At 34.4% G+C, this 19,988-nt stretch overlaps 1 protein-coding gene across 1 annotated transcript in view; it reads left to right on the forward strand.

Annotated features, from left to right (window-relative positions):
- Positions 1-13,556, forward strand: part of LOC149422606 (uncharacterized) — a 254,636-nt gene extending 241,080 nt beyond the window's left edge. The window contains exons 2-4 of the mRNA XM_089633400.1: positions 7,768-7,863; positions 9,702-9,807; positions 11,901-13,556. Of these exons, the coding sequence (XP_089489526.1) occupies positions 7,768-7,863; positions 9,702-9,807; positions 11,901-11,958 (260 nt within the window). The 3' untranslated portion in view covers positions 11,959-13,556. The remainder of the gene's footprint in view (positions 1-7,767; positions 7,864-9,701; positions 9,808-11,900) is intronic.
- Positions 13,557-19,988: the final 6,432 nt, after the last annotated feature.

Consider the following 19,988-nt stretch of genomic DNA (forward strand, 5'->3'; position numbering starts at 1 on the left):
GCTTGTGTTCGACTCACATTACATTTAAAAAAAATGTAGAACGTTAGACGAACGTTGGACACTCTACTACAACTACAATTAAGTCATAATTCAAATGTAATAATTTTTTTTATGAAACAATGAATTTATAACATATATATCCCGGGAGATATTAAAGATAACTGATTTTAATCGTTTGTTATAAGGTCTGTCTTATACATTGTTTGCGTGTGTTTATTATTGGTGGGGTTATTTAAAAAAAACAAGCATTGCTTTAGTGACAGGCTTGAGTTGGATTTTGTATGAAATAACAATGATTGTTTGGTAATAGGGAACAGCAGCCTGAAGCCTCGTTGTAGTTAGTAGTTATCACGCCTGGTCGGCCACGTGATGCAACTTTACTTAGTAGCTAGTATCTACATAAATATTCACCTACTAGTGAGTAATTCAACCTCTCTAACTCCACTATACGAAAATATAAGTCGAAAAGTTGAAAAACGATACTTTAAGGTTAAACGCAACGCTCGTTGTATTCTACGTGTTCACAGATGGCGTTAATTAATTAATTTTGTTTAAATACGCTTTTGCAAGGTATTGCTTTACAATATTAAGACAAATCATTTGTTTGCGCCCGTATATACGCAATATGAATATGAATCAATAGTTTTGTTCGTTTAAAGACTTAATTCTTTCGAGAAAGGCACACAAATACAATATTTTACCGATGATTCAATCCAATATTGTATTTGTATGCCTTTCTCGATAGAATTGAGTTTTTATATGGACAAAACTATTTATACATATTCATATTGCGTATATGAGGGCGCAAACAAATAATTTGTCTTAATACTGTAAAGCAATACCTTGCAAAAGCGTATTTAAACAAAATTAATTAATTAACGCCATCTGTGAACACGTAGAATACAACGAGCGTTGCGTTTAACCTTAAATACTTTTACTCTTGCGCCACGGTAAAAGGTTATTATTTGTGATGTATGGTAATAATGTTGAGTATTTAATCGATAGATGGCGCTAGTCATAAAACTTACTCCAGAGTCCGTCAGATGTCGCTAGGGTGTAACAGGTACTTGTGAGATGATATCGTCAGAGAGCAAGCTCCTCGGGAGTCAGAGAATTGCCTACCCTGATACCCTCGGGTAATGAACAGTGTAGCTTAATTAATGTTTAGTAACTAGATATGTGTTGTCACGCATATTTATGTGTCATATATTAATATCACTCACCTTTTCCTACGTGATAAATCTAACCAGAGCAATGAGAAAATTAAACTTAGGATTCTTAGGACAAAACGATACCGTTTTCCGTCAAAAAGATTATTGATAAAACAAGAACAAAATGCTTCTAATAATCAATATATTTGGCATATTAAGCCAGGGAGTGAGAAAAAGAGAGGAATTTTACGAAAGCGAGTTCTTTAGGATTGCAGGTTGCAGGTAGCAGTTTCTTCCAAGCGTGCTCTTACAGGACATCTTCTGGAATCATGGCAACGAGGTTCATCCCTCGTGTCCCGGATTCAAGCGACAAACCGTCTCCGATCTTCTCTCAGCCAACTGCGTACATATGAGCGGGACGATGACAGCGTCAATTTCAGGGCTGGTTTTCAATCCCAAAAGAAACGCTCGCATCAACCATGGCAGCCATTTTTTCTATTTTACGTTTTACGTATACAATCAGCGCAGGAGAACACGCCGTCAATGGGAGGAACCATGAACTCGGTTGAAAACTCCTTTAAATATCATCACTAGGTAGAAATAAAACACTCCTTTTAAAACTGCCGATATTCCAGGCAAAACCCAAAAACCCAAAATTCACGTCCATCGCCATTTTCGCTTCTCCACTTACTCCGGTAAACTTGCCATAGCACAAAAACAAGGTGCATCCACATTTCTTGAAGTAAACTACGTTACAGTGTGTATGAGTATAACGGACCAACCTCTTGATTTATTTCTACCTCACAACATTCTCCAATTGGTGATGCTGTACTTCCCCTGACCCTGACTCACACATGTCGTAATCACCTTTTCCCGTAACTTTGCTTTAATTGGCTGTTTTTAGTGAATTGCTAGATGTTCTTAGCCATTTTTATTTCCCTTTATGGTCCTGGCCCAGTCAGCTGACTCTCGTGGTGGACGCTTATAATGTAAATTAGCATTCGTATTTCGTATACCCGTTTCGTAACAAAAATCGTTTCATTCTTTTTCACAATGCAATTAATTTCGTTTCTTGCTCTTTTTCCTGCAAGCGAGTTTGACTATTCTATGGTGGATTTTAATTTGTGCTTGCGCTCTGTGCAATTCCTGAATTCAAATCGGCCCACGTAAACCTACGTGTTTAATTGAGATTTCGTTCGTTCCGAATAGTATTCATTTCAGAATTTCTGAATAGGTTGATGGTTAAACATATCAATTACAATTTTGGTGTAGTGTATAGAAAAAATATAAACCTTAATATTAATTATCGAATTATAGAAAATTAGTAAGAGAAAATCTCTGATTTCAATTTATGGTTACGCCAACAACCATTTTTCTTACGTGTAATTCATATATTTTTCAAATCGGGATTGCTGACCATTTCCTGATAAAATTTTATTAAATTTCTAATATATCGGAACACGTGTTCATGGACGTGTATTTGGCTTGATAATATATAATGGCGAAAATATTAGGATTTTCATGAACACGTAATTCGAAATCGTTTTAATATATAATAGTTCATTCGTTAAGGCCTGCAATCCCGTTTAACTTTAATTTTAACCGAATCACCAATAATTTGAAGAGATTCGCAATACTCATATTTCCGTGTGTGAAGTGAGTTAACGTGATTTTAGCGATTTATTATTTTATTCGTCTGCTAATATGATGTATAAATAAGAATTTAAAAGGTAGGAATATTTTTAAGACTTAAGTGCATTGTTTTGTTTAGTTTTCTTCAATGTCGTAAAATTATACCGATTATAATATATAGTCCCAAATACTCCCGATTGTCCGGAGCCAGTAGGATTATGTCATCTTAAATCGGGGCATGAATATTTAGATCTGGTCAATAAGCACGGCTAAAGCAATTTCAATCAACTTTTCTATTTTACAATAATCTAATTTTCTCCCATAAACATTTTTTAAACACGTCCTAGTGGGGGTTATTTCATATTGTTTTAACCCACCCTGTTTCAGGACTACATAACTCGTCTGAAATTGCTTTCAGTCCTTAGCAAGGAGGTTCAGCACCAGGGCCCGATAATAACTTATGTTATATTTCGTGTATTATAATATTATTTAGAGGGCTATTATGTTTGAATGGCGTTCCGCCGTAATGTGTTAAACTGCTTGAACATAGTTTGGAGATACGTAGTAAGTAATGAGGGTTTAATGATTCGGTGAAAGTGATGAAGTGAAAGTTATTAGGTATTACTAACAAGTAGAGTACACTGTCTGTCTGTCATTATACAGCCTCCTGAAAGGTTCTCTCATGGACCATGAATTATAAGTAGGTACTAGGTATGAATTGGGATGGTGGTGTAATAGTCAATAGATTGTAATTAACGCAACGCATTAGCTCTGGGAAGTTAAATAACTACCGACACCAAGTAAAATGGTAGGAAACTGTTTTCTTATAAATTATAGACTGTCCAAAATAATTTCAAGTAAACTTTCTACATAATTTACAGACATACCATTGAAGTACTAATTGGACTTGTAGGGAGGTACTATTTTTTAAAATTTTTGCGTTTTTCATTATGGCTTCAGCAGACTGTACGTAATGTGTGCTTTAAATTTTCACATCATTAGCAGTTTTGGGTACATTAAACTGAACGCTTGTGACAAGGCTTACAAACTCCTGAAAACTCCTACCCCTAAAAGGTACCCTCCCACGCCCCCGCGGTCCATTCCTCCTCTCCACTTCCCTAGTACTACTTATCGGAAACTTTGCTCCCGCGGGACTTCCGACTCTTCCCAGCCAAAACACTCGCAACCTTTCAAAAATACATATTTTCACAGCCAAACATCACACTAGAACAGTCCCTAAAACACATTAGTGTAATATTTACTGCATTCTAGCGTTATTAAGATATTAGTTTAATAGATTACCCATAGATGGCACATAGCTGTTGATACAGCAGAGATTCAGACTTAGATAAATACGATTGCAAACACAGGATCGGAGCCCAGAATCATTTCTCCGGCCTGCTAAATGAGTAATCCATCACTAAATAAATTTCATCAAAGTTTTGTTGACGCCTGAGTTTTTATTTAAAGAGTTTGTGAGACAACGCGGAGTTTTAACACATGCCATTATATTTCCAGTTACAGCTATCTCTCATAAACGAAGTTTTTTTTAAATTTTAAATAAGATAAACATATTTTGTAATCCACCACATTATTGAATTTAATGTAAAGAAAGCCTGGTGGTGTATTACATATTGTTTCACTTCTATATACACCACCACTTCTTACATATCTAAAAACACACTCACACATACTTTACACTACACATGTCACCCGGTAATTAATCAATATACCTACTAATAAGAAATTACAAGGAAACATATATTATAATTGGTACCCACTATGAAATATTTAATATGTGTAATATTGTATCACTTCCATTGTTATCTATGGAGGGTACATTCTGCCTAACTCGGATACAATGAATTCTAATTTGCTTTGAATTTAAGTGTCATTTTCAAAATTTTAACTGATTTTTTGAAGAATTCAGACAGGCTTTATAATAAGCCCATCTAAATTATTTATTTGTAATAGTAATAAATAATAATATTTGGCTAATTTATATAGAGCCGTTTTCATGAAAAATCACATCTAGGGCACCATTATATCTTGTAATATTGTGACAGAAAATTATTTTATCGTCAGTTTCAAAATAGAAACTGATTAGAATTCTGAATCTCTCGTGATTTTTCACGGTTGTGCGCCGGTCTAAAATATAAATTACTTGCATCCCTAGTGCATTTGTTAAAAATATTTGAATTTATTGTAGACAAACCCCTATTTTTGGACTGTTAATTCCTCAATAATAGCTATGTATTATTCTCCTTGGTATTTGTTTTTCGTTATTTAGGTACAAATAACGCCTACGTCACGTTCCCAATGTATTTATAATATTATTGGCTATTTGTTGGAATTAAGACATTTAGGGTTTGGTACGACGCATTCATTCATGAATCACGCGTACGTTGGCAAACATCAGGTAAATATTGCTCGCTATGCGTATTATTTCAACTGAGCACATATTTGTTTTGCCTAAGCCTTGTTGGAAATTCTCCAAAATTAGAAGCCCAAATAGCAGATTGTTCATTATATTATTTACGTTACTAAATTAATTGTGTTTTCCCGTGACGAACTGCAATCTGCAGAACGTAGAACATAAACGCCAAGTAGGAATGCTGAGTTTATTATTCTGCTATTTCAATTCAGGTACTCACACAATCGGGAGACGTGACAATTACTTGCCTAACATTATTATGTAGTCGGTTGACATTTTCCGCTTTTGTGTTTGTTCTCGCTTTTACTAAATAGATCCCCCTCACTGCTGCTGCTTTAAAAATAACAAAAGCCCCGAGGGAAATTGTAGAGCCTTCTATTTGCATTTAATAATAAAAGAAAACAATTCATAAAGTTATCGGAATTGTAGAATTTATAAGGATTGATTTGCCCGATTCTAAAATATAGCCATAGACAAAGAACACATACCCGTCGCGTCAGACGCAACCTTTGTTGTAATATTATTATTTCATGCCCAGCTGTGGGCTGTAGGTAGGACGTATCGTGTGGGCGTCTGTAGGGCACAAAAACACAATCGGAATTCATACGGCGGGAATCTATTCGAATTCACCGCCGTCTCTGCGTTTTCCCCATGTTTTCCGATATCGCGGCGCCTGTCGGAAAGTGTATGCGCTTCTACAATAAAAGCTTGACATTGACATTTGAAAATGGAATAAATTCAAATGTTACATTTTTAATCTAATGATTTTTAAATAGTGCGATAACTAATAGTTATGCATTAATGACTGCGTAATATTAAAATGGATTCTGTTTTCGCAGAGTCCTTGACATTCGCTTTAGAAATACGTAATAGTAAACGTACAAGTCGGCGGCACTAAATACTATGATATTATGTAAATTGGCTGTCAATATTTACGCCGTGATAATATGTTTTTGACGAAACGTGTTATAATATTCCCTAATACATTGAATACGGATTTCCAATAAGAGGTGTTATTTTGAATAGCCCGCTATTTCGGTAGATATTACTTTTGAAGCTGTCATATTTTGACATTTGACAAGTAGAAACTACGCCATTAATAAAAATGGAACGATACACGCTTTAACAACGCATTGAAATGATTAAAATTCACTTGAGTGAATCAAATGCAAATCATTTTGAGTGATGAGGCCCATTCCCACCTCGGTGGCTTCGTCAACAAGCGAAATTGTCGCATCTGGGGCTCGGAAAAACCAAGAGTTATTGTTGAAAAGCCTCTATCCTCAACGTGTGACTGTTTGGTGCGGTTTATGGTCCGGCGGAGTCATTGGACCTTACTTTTTCGAAAATGAGGCTGGAGCAACAGTTACGGTGAATGGATCGCTATCGAGAGATGATTAATGATTTTTTATAGCCGGAATTGGATGGTATTGATCTGGACAACGTTTACTTTCAACAAGACGGCGCTACGTGCCACACAAGCAACGAAATCATTGATTTTTTACGCTTGAATATCAAAATAACACCTCTTATTGGAAAACCCTGTACATTAACTAATACGTGATAATGCAAACCGAAAAATACGTTTTAAAATATACACGTTATTCAAATAAGTCAACACTGATAATGTGATTTTTTTTTCATGTTCACGTTTTATCTATATATTAATTTTATCTATTATTGTTTTACAGAACATCTATTATGTTCTGTAAAACACCCAATCGGGAGTAATAAAGGTTTGCTTAATATACACATGCCTTTAACAAACTGTTCATGTTTATTTTTTATAAATATCGACAAAGTTCCAACAAATTGTTCTGTAACTACTTTCATACTACCTTAAGTATTTATTTTGTACTCTTGCTATTTACACACTATTTAACTCACTTTACTAGTATTGTACCTGCGTATATCGTTCATACTCAGTTTATTATGTTATGTACTGTTAGCAATAATAAAACGCTAACTAAATGGTTATGATGTAATATAAAATTGTTTTCACGATCTATGACAATAATAACATCCTATGCCTAATACAAAAAAAAATAAAAATAACATCCTATATTCAGTAAGATTCTATCGCGCATTGCGCAGTTCAAAATCCCAGCCGTTGGGACGGGGGCGCCTCTTTGTCCAGCCAATCCCTTCTTTACCGGCCGATACGTACGGCAGCTGGAGTAGTTTCCCTGTTGGCCGACAGAGCACACCTCTGGCGGCAGAAGAGCGAACCAAACGACTATAGCGCCTATATTTAAATATGCAGCTAACACTACTATACACTTATTGTTGTACTTATGAACAACTTACCTATATACACGTAAAAAAGCCTTCAAGGTGTTAATAAATAAAAAATCTTTTTTTATTGCATGAAAATGAATCAAATCGAGAAAGTTTCGGCGGTAGCCCATTATACTCTCAATGCCCCCAATTAACTGTTCAATTCCGCTGCTACTATCTCCTTTAAGAGTGATTTTTTAATCACCTTATTAATAACATGCAGTTTGATTTCAAATAATTTACTAACTTTTGTTTGTTTTCTTTCTTTTTCAGGAATAAAATGCCCAGTGTGCAGCAAATTTGTTCTGCCAGACGATATAGAATGCCATCTCGTGATGTGCCTAACCAAACCTAGACTTTCATATAATGGTGAGTATTTCAACATCATTACTATTATTTTTTTTTTTTTGGTAAACTAATGTTTAAGACGATTTTTTGTGCATAAGATAAGATAAGATTTTTTATGCATAGCACAAAGGGTAACAATTATTTTATAAGCAATAATTATTACTCGACGCCATCTAGTGAGAGTGTTAGCACTTACAATGCCTTTCTCATATAAAATAAAATTGGTTGTTTCAGGTGAAAAAAAAAATGTAACAAGTAGTAATTGTTGAATGAAACACTAGTAAATATTGAATTGTTTCGCGGATAAGAGATAAGCCGCCATAGCTCAGTGGTCAAAGCTGTCGACCGGAAATCGAAAGGACACGGGTTCAAGTCCCGTTGGCGTCATGTATCTTTTGTCAGGAGATTTTTCAATATGGATGAGTGTTTCTGGCTAATAAAATTAATTGCTTATAAAATAATTGTTATCATTACTATTATTATTATTTTACATTAGCTCCACACAAGAGGCCCTGAAGAAAATAATTTTCCTTGGGGTCTAGTCATCTCAGGGGATGCCGTGTGGAGGGTCTTTTTAAAGAAAGGAAGGAGAGGACGTTATGGGAAGAAAATGGCATGAGGGCTAGGTAGGAATCTGGGGGTTAGTGTGTCCTGGAATGAATCCATCCCTCCAACTGCGATGCAAGGCGATGGGTCGAGAGAGTCCTGCTGGAGTGGTCAAAAGGCCTCCCTCAATCCGGCCAGCCACGCAGTGGGTGAATGAACCTCATACCATGCACCCGGTCACCCCTGCTAAGTCACCAAACGTAGCGAACCACTTAGGGTGACCTATGGAAGAGATGTTGGCTAACCAATAAACGCTTCCCAAATGCGCCTCCCAAACTGAAAATTATTAATTTTCTTTTTCTACAGTTAAATAATTTTAAAGAGATTTTCGCATGTTTAGTGGTGTACTGAATTAATAAAAAGCTAAGTAAGCTGAAGAATAAAACAAAAGAACATAGAAAGAACATTGTCGAATAGAACCGCAAGTCTAAATTGAGACTGGACTGCGGACGGATGTTCCAAACTTTTTCGAACCTTTAAATACTTCCATATGCACAAGTACATTCAAATGAAAGCTCTTTAAAATAATTTGCCTGTATTACAGATGTTTGGTTCAAAATCACAGGGAATCTTTTGTTTGCTGGTTGCATCGACCAATTACCTTGGACATGATATTTGGTCTCCTGTCATCTGTCGTTCTTACAACATGTCTGGCCCATTATATTACTTTAAATTACTAATGTTCTGGTCATTTAACCTCATTTAATTCTAGTTCACGAAAATAATAATGCACGGTATTCGGAAACTTGCAGCACAATCGGGAAAATAGCGAATGTACTTCACAGATATTTGAAATTAATACTTCTTTTTTTTCAATCTGAAAATTTCGTTTTTTTTAACTTTTTCACAATTTTTTCAACAGTTAAAAGGTTAAAAAAAACTTTTTGAGCCGGGTATATGCTTTGACGAATTTTAAAAGACATTAAACGCCTGAGGTTAACTCCCCAAAAAAAATCCATATTCGGACTCGATTTACTCGAAAATGAAAGCTCAAATCAAAAAAATTGTACCACAAAATGTTCCCAAAATGTGATGTAGATTCGCTAGTTTTCCGCTTGTCCTACAAGTTTCCAAACACCATGTATAATAATATGAAAGTATTCAGGGGAGTAAGAAAGTGTTTTCAATAATAAATTTTACTTCAAACTATTTAAAAGGTGACTTGGAATACTGTCATTTATTTTCTGATCCTGCAAACTTTTATAACGTTCTGTCATATAGTGATATTGAATGTGTGTATGTTATTATTCCAGAGGACATCTTGAGCGACTCTAAAGGGGAGTGTGTGATCTGTCTGGAGGAGCTCTGCGTTGGAGACACTATTGCACGCTTGCCGTGCCTCTGCATTTACCACAAAGGGTTAGTATCTCTCATCCTCATTACCTTCACTCCATCACATCTTTTTCATAGAGTCTACCATCTCATCTTCAATCCTATCCTTTGAACCTTCTTGCTCACGTCGGTCCATAGAGGTAATCTTTTGGTTGTGTTAGTTAGCTCAACATTACCTTCACTCCGTCACATATTTCTCATAGTCTACCATCTCCTCTTCAATCCTATCCTTTGAAATTCCTTGCTTACATCGGCCCATAGAGGTAATCTTTTGGTCGCGTAGGGTTAGCTCAAGTTTTTTAACACCCCCATATTATGGAGTTTTATCGGCAACGAATTTTGATGTATTTTAACCTTTAGGTTGCTATGCCAGCGTATCAATGCTGATTTCTTGCCTTATTTGCCCATTTCCACCGCGACAAATATAAGTTGGCAAAAAAGGAGGGCGGTGTGGTCTTTGTCATTACAATAGCAAGTAGGTGTGGTTTTCAGATTAAAATATTAAGGGTAAAGTGTTAGTTCATGTTTACGCCACCGCCAACTTATGTTTGCAGCTCTGTAATTTTATTTATTTATTAATTTTCGGGAAATCGACATTTTACATTTAATCAGTTTGTACATAAGTATTGTATAGCTAAAATAAAACCAATTATGGATTTCCTCCCTGTGACTTTATCTCTACTGAGACAGCATAATATGGAATAAGTAAATTAAATTTGTGAGAAAGGAATATGAATTAAAAATTTATACAAAACAAAAGATTATACAAAACTAAAAATTTACAAAACAATACATTTATAGCCACGGAGAGAGGTTGTAGATATAAATCAAATCATAATAGAGATGTAAACAATAGACACATAAACATAATTCGCAAACCATTAGAGAAATATTCTTTTATGGACCTCTTGTATTTGGTAAATTCGCAACTGAAAATATCAACCTTGGATAATACGCTATTGTAATTATTGCATAGTCTGTTCAGGCAAGAATTCTGCTTAGAGTTCGTTTGCTTTGATCATTTTGTACCAAATGTAATCTGTCTTCACCTGCCAAAATTAATATATAGAGTTAACTATTGATCTTTTCTTTGAAGGTTTCACAAGAACCAAGTACTAGAATCTTTTTTATAAAAGTGGATAATTTTCTTTGAGACGATTTGTGATGTAGTAAATCGCACATTAAAGCTGAATATTGTAATTGTTCCATAGAAGGTTTGTTTTTTAAATTATTTATTTTTATTCTACTTTATGCGGGAAGTTAGGTCTACCTTAAGGACACTCCAACTTTAACAAAAATGGACAAGTTGTACAAAATTTTAATAATTACTATGTATTTGTGTTTTTCCGTCTTATACTTACATTGTTTTTCATCATCCAATGTTATTTAGTATGAAAAATATTATATAACTGAAGCGGTATTCCATTTATATTGTTCATCACATATTATTAGTAATGTAACCCAATATTTTAATAATTTGTTTATCTGTATCCTGTCTTATTTCTTCAAGAATTATCAAAAGATTATTAGTATTATTTGTAATGATAATGATTTGTTTTTTAATTCGATCTTTAGCAATGTCAACCTGTTTCAGGTTGGGATGTTTCATAGAAATTCAAATGTGATATTGTCTTCAAATGGCCAGTCAGCAAAAATTAATTTAATGTCCAAATGTAATATTATCATCAAATGTCCTCTCCACAAAAAGACCCTCCACACAGCATCCCCAAAGATGACATAGGCCCTGAGGGAAATTATTTTCTTCAGGGCCTCCTGTGTGGAGTAAATATAAAAATAAAAAAAAAGTCAGCGCCATTTTTTTTTCATTTGAAAGGTCGCCGATAAACGCAGATCCTAGGTCCGTTTTAGCTTTTAAACAATGTTTGATGGGCAGAAAAGCACAACTGTTATTTTGTTATGCTTTTCTGCTGACCACAATTTGATAGAAAGATTAAGTCAGCCTAAAATCGGCTTTTAACCCCCGTTCAGGTTCCCCGTTGGCTATTTGAAGACAATGTTACATTTGAATTTCTGAGAAACATCCTACTTAACTTATCTTTATTTGAATTGAAGTTTGTTTGTTGTAGTGATGTATGTTGTAATGTTCTGTTTCTTTTCAGATGTATAGACCAATGGTTTGAAGTAAACCGATCATGTCCCGAGCACCCGGGCGACTAGGGGTGAGCGAGCTGCCGTGTTGTGCCGTGCCGTGTCTAGTGGGGGTGAGGGTGAGGGTGGGGGGGGGGCTAGTGCCCACATTGACTGCAATCAAATATAATATAATAACCTAGTGATAAGGAGCGGAGAGCTGGCCTCTGCCTACTAGAAGTGAAGCCTTTCAGAATGAGTGAACACCGACTCCAGTGGCGAGATCTGCCATCTTGACATCCCACCCGTCCAACGAGAACTTCTGTGCTTTCACTTATTTTGAACGTGCCAATGTTTGCCATTTAATATTAGTAATACTTTTTTATTTGGACTGAAGACTGTCGGCCGGTTTTGGTCCTGAATGTAAATATTTACCGAACCGTCGTGTGGAACCAAAAGGATACAAAATGATAATATTATTGTTTTACCATTGGCAAAAATGCATCTTCATTCTTGTGAAAATATTATAATTTTATTGAATTGTTAACCAATGTTTTATGTTTAGACATGTGTAAGTATTTGCAAAGTTTTGATACCCACAAGCTTACTATTTGGTTATCGTAGTCATAATAATTAATTGTAAATCACAATGATTGTCTGGTCAGGTTCTGTGGGTGGGGCCCGGGATGTGGAGGGAGAGGGGGGAGGGGGGGGACTGCTACGGGAAGTCGGGGGTCTGGTCAGGCTTTGTGGGGGGAGGGGACTGCTACGGCAAGTCTGTGGTCTGGGAAGAGTTTGACGCAATATTATTGTTGTAATTTTTTGGGCTAGACTAAATATTTTTGATACTTTCATATCAAAATGTAAAGAAAAATCAGTATCTGGCTATTGCACTCAATATTTGACACCATTTACACTAATTGAATGCATAATTTAATTGTCTTCTCTGTCCACTTTTTGAATACAACGCATATTGTGAATAACCATTGCTCAGATTGAATTCGGCGTATCTTTTATTACAATAATAATTGTCTCATTGTATAATACTTTGTTGTTGCTTATTAATATAATAATTTACATTACCGTGAATAAAATGACTTGATTTAAATTTGTCAATTTTCTGCAATGCTGTGCATACGTGTGGCTGACTGGTGGCCGACTGGGTGGTTGCTATGGAAGTTTGCTGGTTGCCATTGTCCTAGCGTATTGTTATTTCCCAGAATAGGTTGACCCTAAAGTGTTTGTATCTTGTCGGTTTTGGACCAGTATCTTAGTTTTTCTACCAAATATAAGTTATATGAATTGACATCCAAATGATGACCAACGGCTGGCTTGCAGTTTGTTGTAAATTCTAAGCTATTTTAGTTTGTTTGTTTGTTTGTTTATCAGTTGGCTAACTCGACAAGTGTTATGTTAACAAAATAGATCTGTGATTTTCTTAATGGCGGCTGGATTGTGAAATTATAAGGTGCTAGAGAGGCACAGCAAGAATATTTCATGTTATTTTCTCAACAGTGTGTTTCTGATTACGAGTGCGGTTTGTAAATGGGAAATTATTAGAAATAATCTATAGGGACAACTATTATCCATTTTACTTTTTGTTTTATTATGTAACAATGGATCATGCATTATGTAAATATGTAACTATCGTAAAATTTCTCTGATAAATAAAAAAAATGATGTTTTTACATTTTTCTCTTTATTTTTTCCCCTCCTTATTGTATTTTTTTTTTTTATCTGAACCTAAACTTATGATAACTTCCTTTATCATTTGATATCATTTTAAATGAAATGATGCTCAGCCACATCCCGTTTGAGCAGAGCTCCAATACCACGGAGGACTTCCTTTTGTGAATACCGCAAGAGTCCTTCAACAATTATCCGGAACCAGCGGGACTATGGCTGAAGGGTAAGTGGGGGTGGAAAGTGCTTGTTTTTTCAGATCTGGTCGCTACACAGTATTTTTTTTATATATTAAAAAAAAAAAAATTACCCTACAGATCAGCCCTGACAATCCATGGGCGATGTGTTATAATTTTTTTGTTTGTTTTTAATTGAAAAAAAAAAGTCATCAGCGAGCAAAACAATATCTAAACCACTAATTACTATTAATCACAACCTTACTCCAAATATGTTCAGGAATCGCTGGTTAAAGGTCTTCAGGTATGTTGTTCAATATTCCACAACTCTTTTAATTCTATAATAAAGAGTACAAAGTGATTATTTATCAAGTGAAAATAATATTATAAGGAATATTCAGGAAAACATACTCACATTGAATGGTTGACAGGAACCGAGAATTAAGTAAGTAAGCAAGCATTTAGTAGAACCCTAACTACCCCGGGCCCACTGAGAACTTTCTGTGCCCCACGTCAATTTGTAAACAACAAATGAGTTACTCTGTTGTTTGAATTATAATATCACTTAAATAAGTCATAAGCAAAGTTCATAATTTATGATATGCCATGTACGATTATTATATTAATTATTATTTGTATCATTAACGCCTTTCAGCTTTTACATAATATAACTTATAGTATAAGACAGAAACTATAACATGACCTATTAGAATGGCGTAAGTAATAAAGAGCCCTTAATAGCTTGTAAAACAGCAAAGGATAGTAAATAGAAGGAAAGTTTGAACAAATAATTATTAACGAAGGAACAAATGCTTATGGGTAGGTATATAATAACTTAAGTATATTTCAAGTTGAAAAGATATCTAAATGAGAATTGTGTAAGCAATAAACAAAGAGATCCTGTAATTAATTCAATATTGCAATGATATGTAATTAACCTCGCATAAAGACGAGTTACATAGTAAATACTTGCGGGTAGGTATATATATATAACAAGTTAAATATATTTCAAGTTGAGAAGATGTCCACATACTATAAGAAAAATAAACCTAATTTCCAATGAAACAAGGAATTCCAGTGGAATAATTATAAATTTACATAGATCAACGAACGGTGATTCTCAATATAAAAGTATTTTTATATATTATTATACATAGAATTAATAAATCATCATTTAAAAACCAATAAAATACACCACTTGGTTGATATGACTGAAGCTACTCATTCATCACAACCAGTCTACGTGAGTAATATATGTATGGTCTACAGAATCCACCTCAAGGTTGCCAGTTCGTGGAGAATTTCCTAAATTGTGGGGAATTTTTCCTTTTGTGCAGATTCTGAGCATTTCTTGATTATCCAACCATATTGAATAATAATATTTACAATAAATTTGAGAACGCACTATATTTTGCAGCAAATTTTAAAAAAAGATGTCTATTTTTAAAGCCTGAACGAAAGAGAAAATCCGAAAATGACAGAATGAATGAAATTCCAAAAATTATAACATTAGCGACGACATGCTAACATTTTACCTAGTGTTCTCCAATGTTTAAAGTGGGTAATCTTAAGAATAAAAAACGTCTTGACTCCCAAACAAAATACAGCACCGGTTAAAAAAAAAATAGGCTTTGTGAGACTGGTAACTGGTGACCTCACGGATCGCGTCCATAGACTTGATGCGTTTTCGAGAGACCCAAAAAATTAAAACTTTGAAAAAAAGTTTTTTAAAACTCTTGACTCCCGGCACCGCCATACAAAATATTGTTATAAAATGTTGAAATAAAACCTAGGCTTTTTGCGACTGCTGACGTCAAACAGACAACTATAGGGTGCGACCGGCTTTGATGGTGGGATTTTGGGAGATATGAAAAATAAATACTTTGAAAATTATTTTGACTATTAAAACTTTAACATTAAAAAATATACTGGTATTTAAGTTAGAAGGTGCTTATTGATAAAATAATATTAATATAAGTATACAGTTGAACCTTTTATAATCCAACCATTATTAGTACATATATCATTAACCTCAGTCTTATTTAAAGGTATATTTCCTAACAAACTCAAACTTGCACTTGCTTGCACTAGTTCAACCAATTTTTAAGACCGGAACCCCAACCTTAACCCCAACTGACATAACAAACTACAGACCTATTTCCATAAATAAACCACTCTCCCTATTTCCACACTGTCATCACTATCAAAAATTATTGAAAAAATAGTTTAAAAAAAACTTATCGACTATCAAAAAGCTTCAATTACCGACCATTACATGCCTTTGCTCCATTACGATATAATAATACCCAATACCCCAAACGGCAGATCATCATAGCGGACAATCGGGTAATAATAATAAAGAAATAACTGTTGTTAATATCGAATCTTTAATAATTAAATTGTCGTCTGAATCATGGTTGGATATACTCCCAAATGATGACGTCAATGAGTGCTGTAAAATATTTGAAAATAGATTAACGAATTATATAAACGACTCAAAAAAAACTATTCATAAAGGAAACTCGGCAAAATTTCGTAAAATCAAACCTTGGAAAACACACGGACTTGTTGTGTCCATAAGAGATAAAGAAATGCTTTACAAAGAAACAAAAAAAAACACTAGACATAAATTTAAATAACCATTTTAGAGAATTCAAAAATAAATTAGATAATCTCATAAAAAACACTAAAGAAAAATACTATAAAAATAACATTGATGATTCTGAAAACGACAGTAAGAGACTTTGGACTATAACAAATGGAATCTTGGAAAATAAGCAGAAAACTAAATATAATACAATAAAGAGCATAATATAAAACTATAAAATGTATACTCGATTTACATTAAATGAAGGACTAATCGTACCAAAGCATGTAAACAAATATGGAAAAAGAACGCTAGACTACATGATACCAAATTGTTTAAATATGTTACCTGCAGAAATCAAAAAATGTACAAATATAAAAAGAAATTTTTTGTTGAAAAATTGGCTAGCTGAAAGAAATAGTTTGTACTAGACTCTAATACAAACTATTTCTAACTGCATACGCTTTAATTGTTTTTTATTTTTATTGTATTACACCTCTCATGATATGAATGTATACATTTGATATAATCTGTTTAAGTTAAAAGCACCCAATGACAAACTACTTTAAAGTAGTTTATTGGGACTTTTTGATTTTTGTATATTATTTTGATATTTAATAAAAAAAAATAAAAAAATTGAGGAACCTAAAAAATCAGCAAATGCATTTAATGATTTCTTCGCGACTGTCGGAAAGAATCTAGCTGAAAAAATCAAAATTAAAAAAAATATTACCGAAAACCAGTACACAAAAAAATAAACTAGAATTTTTTGAACTAACCAATCCGCCCGAAGTTGTACAAATTATATCAAAAATGCGAGGTGGTTTTGCCCCGGGTTTCGACGGTCTTTCTGTAAAAACATTAAAAATTATGTTTCTAGACCAATCTCTCATATAATAAATAACAGCTTCAAGAAAGGAATTTTCTCCAGCATGTATAAAAAAGCCATAATTACTCCTAATATTAAAATCCGATAGTCCGTAGGACGTTTCTAATTATAGACCAATTTCACTGTTATCTAATATTTCGAAAATATTTTAAAAACTTGCTAAAAAAAGACTCAATGCATTCTTAAAAAAAACTCAATCATAAACGAAAATCAATTTGGATTTACAGAGGGAAAAAGTACTCAAGATGCCATCGCAAAAATCTCATCTAGTATTCAGAGTACCCTGTACAAATCAAATAAATGTATAGGAATTTTCACTGACCCAAAGAAAGCATTTGACAGCATTTCCCATAAAAGACTTGTATTAAAATTAAAAGCAAATGGCATAAACCACATAGCCCTTAAATAGATAGAAAGCTACTTAACAGAGAGACCTCAAATTGTAGAATTAAACCAAACATTTAGTACATCACTAAAAAGTAAATTTGGCATTCCTCAAGGCACGGTTCTCGGTGCATCATTATTTCTAATATATGTAGATATTAGATACATTAATTATAGCTCAAAAATTGATTATGCGGACAATCTACAAAGTACACTACATTCACCCCACGAAGGACTTATTTAAGTACTTCAAAGTACTCAATATAAAATCCCTATACATCAAACACATCCTCCTACTACAAATTCCAACATACGGAAAAAAAATCAACCTATAACACAAGATATTCCAACCAATCCAACTATATTATTCCAGCAACAAGAACCTCAATGGCACAGTCACAATTTAATTTTCTTGCTCCTAAAATCTTCAACAATTTACCAATAGAAATAAAGTCAATTGCCAAATACGACAGTTTCAGGAAGGCGCTTGGGGACTTTTCGATGAGTGAGTGTGATAGTGTCAGTAACCTGCTTCTCGTACTCAGATAGAGGTGTGTATATATTGTTTACAAGTGTGAGGAAAAAGATACATGTATGTAAGTATATGTATGTGTGTGTATGTATGTATATGTATGTATGTATATTTGTGCGTGTGTATGTGAAATGTGTGTATGTGTTTTGTGTATGTACATATGTGTACTACTTTATATATTTGTGTTTATTTTATAGAAAACTTTTGCGATTTTGTGAGTTATTGAAAACATTTTGTTACAAATTTTCAAATTTTTTTTTGCAATTCTTCCAAAATATGTTTACACTAGACTTAAATTCAAACTAACTATTCCTCCATTGATCACCATGAAACAGGCAACTGTTTAGTATGGTGCTCTAATCTGTCTTCTCTAAATAAATGTATTAATCATGTAACATGTACTTATAAATAAAAAATAAGGGACTGGAGTTCCTATGGTGTAGACCAGGGGTCTCCAAACTTTTCAGCTGGAGGGCCACATTGACTACTCCAGTGAGTTCGGAGGGCCAAAACCGTTTTAATTTCTAGACACCCATATATTCTGTCCTAGGGAGGGGGGGGGGGGGGGGGGGGGTAGACAACAGAATTTTCAGGGATGAAAATATAGCTTTAGATAACGTAGCTTTAAAGATAATTTTTGATACTCGTTTCTCAGACCTTGATATCGTTGCGAATCAAATAAAGATTTTTCAAAAAAATCCTCTTGATATATTTGCGCGATACTTGTGGACGCAATGTATTGGTGCCAAGAACCTCGCCAACGAGCATATTTATTTAAAAAATTCGCGGAGTTTTCGCCCCTTCTGAGCAAGGTCTAAGCCATTAGCTGTCGCGGGTCCTTGATGACACTGGTCATAAGATGTCGCGGGCCGGATGGAAGACACTGGCGGGCCGTAGTTTGGAGACCCCTGGTGTAGATATTTTAGGTAGGTACCATAAATAAGCAGGTACAGTAAAGTTCATGTACAGTTTGACTAGAAAACGTAAAAATTTAAACTTCTTCTTTGAATGGTGGAGGTCAAGTGGGATGCCGAGGTTATTCAGCCAGTCAATGGGATCAGTCAGTTGGTCAGCACAGATGTGCCAAAGGAAAACTCAAAGGACATTCTTCCCCAATGCGTTCTATTGGTTGAATTTGTCCACATTAACACTAGGCACCATTTTGCATTTTTGGTAAATATGCAGCCTCTACCAAAACGCACAAATAATAAGAAATTAAAACACTTCATATCAGTTTAATTAAAATGAGAAACAACTACGTCAGTCGACGGAGAAGCAAAATAATGCATCTTCATTAATATTTGAAAAGTTTTTCGTGTTTATTTTGAGGCCATTTGGTTGTGATTTACTTAAATACGACATAATGAGTTTTAGGATAGTTTTTTTATATATTTCATAAAACCCAACTAAGAACAAATTTTACAAAGTAGGTTGTTGGGTTCTTACTTTGGGTTTAATTATTTATTATTTATTTATTTATTTATTGGACAATTTACAGGGACAGGGCGCTTTACAGTTGATGCAGGTATTACAAAAATATAAATATTACAAAAATAAACTGAATTTAAGTTAAGTAAAATGAAGTACAGAAACAGGTGACACGAAGATAGAAGATGGAGACTCTGCAGCAAGAATCCCAGGTGGTGAGGAAACTGGTCCATCTGCTGCAGCGAAAGAGTCCACCGCGTCCAACAACAGTGCCAGCACGAGGTTCGTCATCCGTCCAGGTATGTGTGTCTGCTGCTAACAAAGCGCTGACACAATATCCTCTCACAGATACCAGACCTTGGCAGCACCGCTGTGACGTTCAACGAAGATAGAAAATGGAGACTCTGCAGCAAGAATCTTTGGTGGTGAAGAAACTGGACC

This window comes from Hesperophylax consimilis, chromosome 7 (assembly GCF_061612785.1).
Source record: "Hesperophylax consimilis isolate HC1 chromosome 7, BYU_Hcon_1.0, whole genome shotgun sequence".
Lineage (NCBI taxonomy): Eukaryota > Metazoa > Arthropoda > Insecta > Trichoptera > Limnephilidae > Hesperophylax > Hesperophylax consimilis.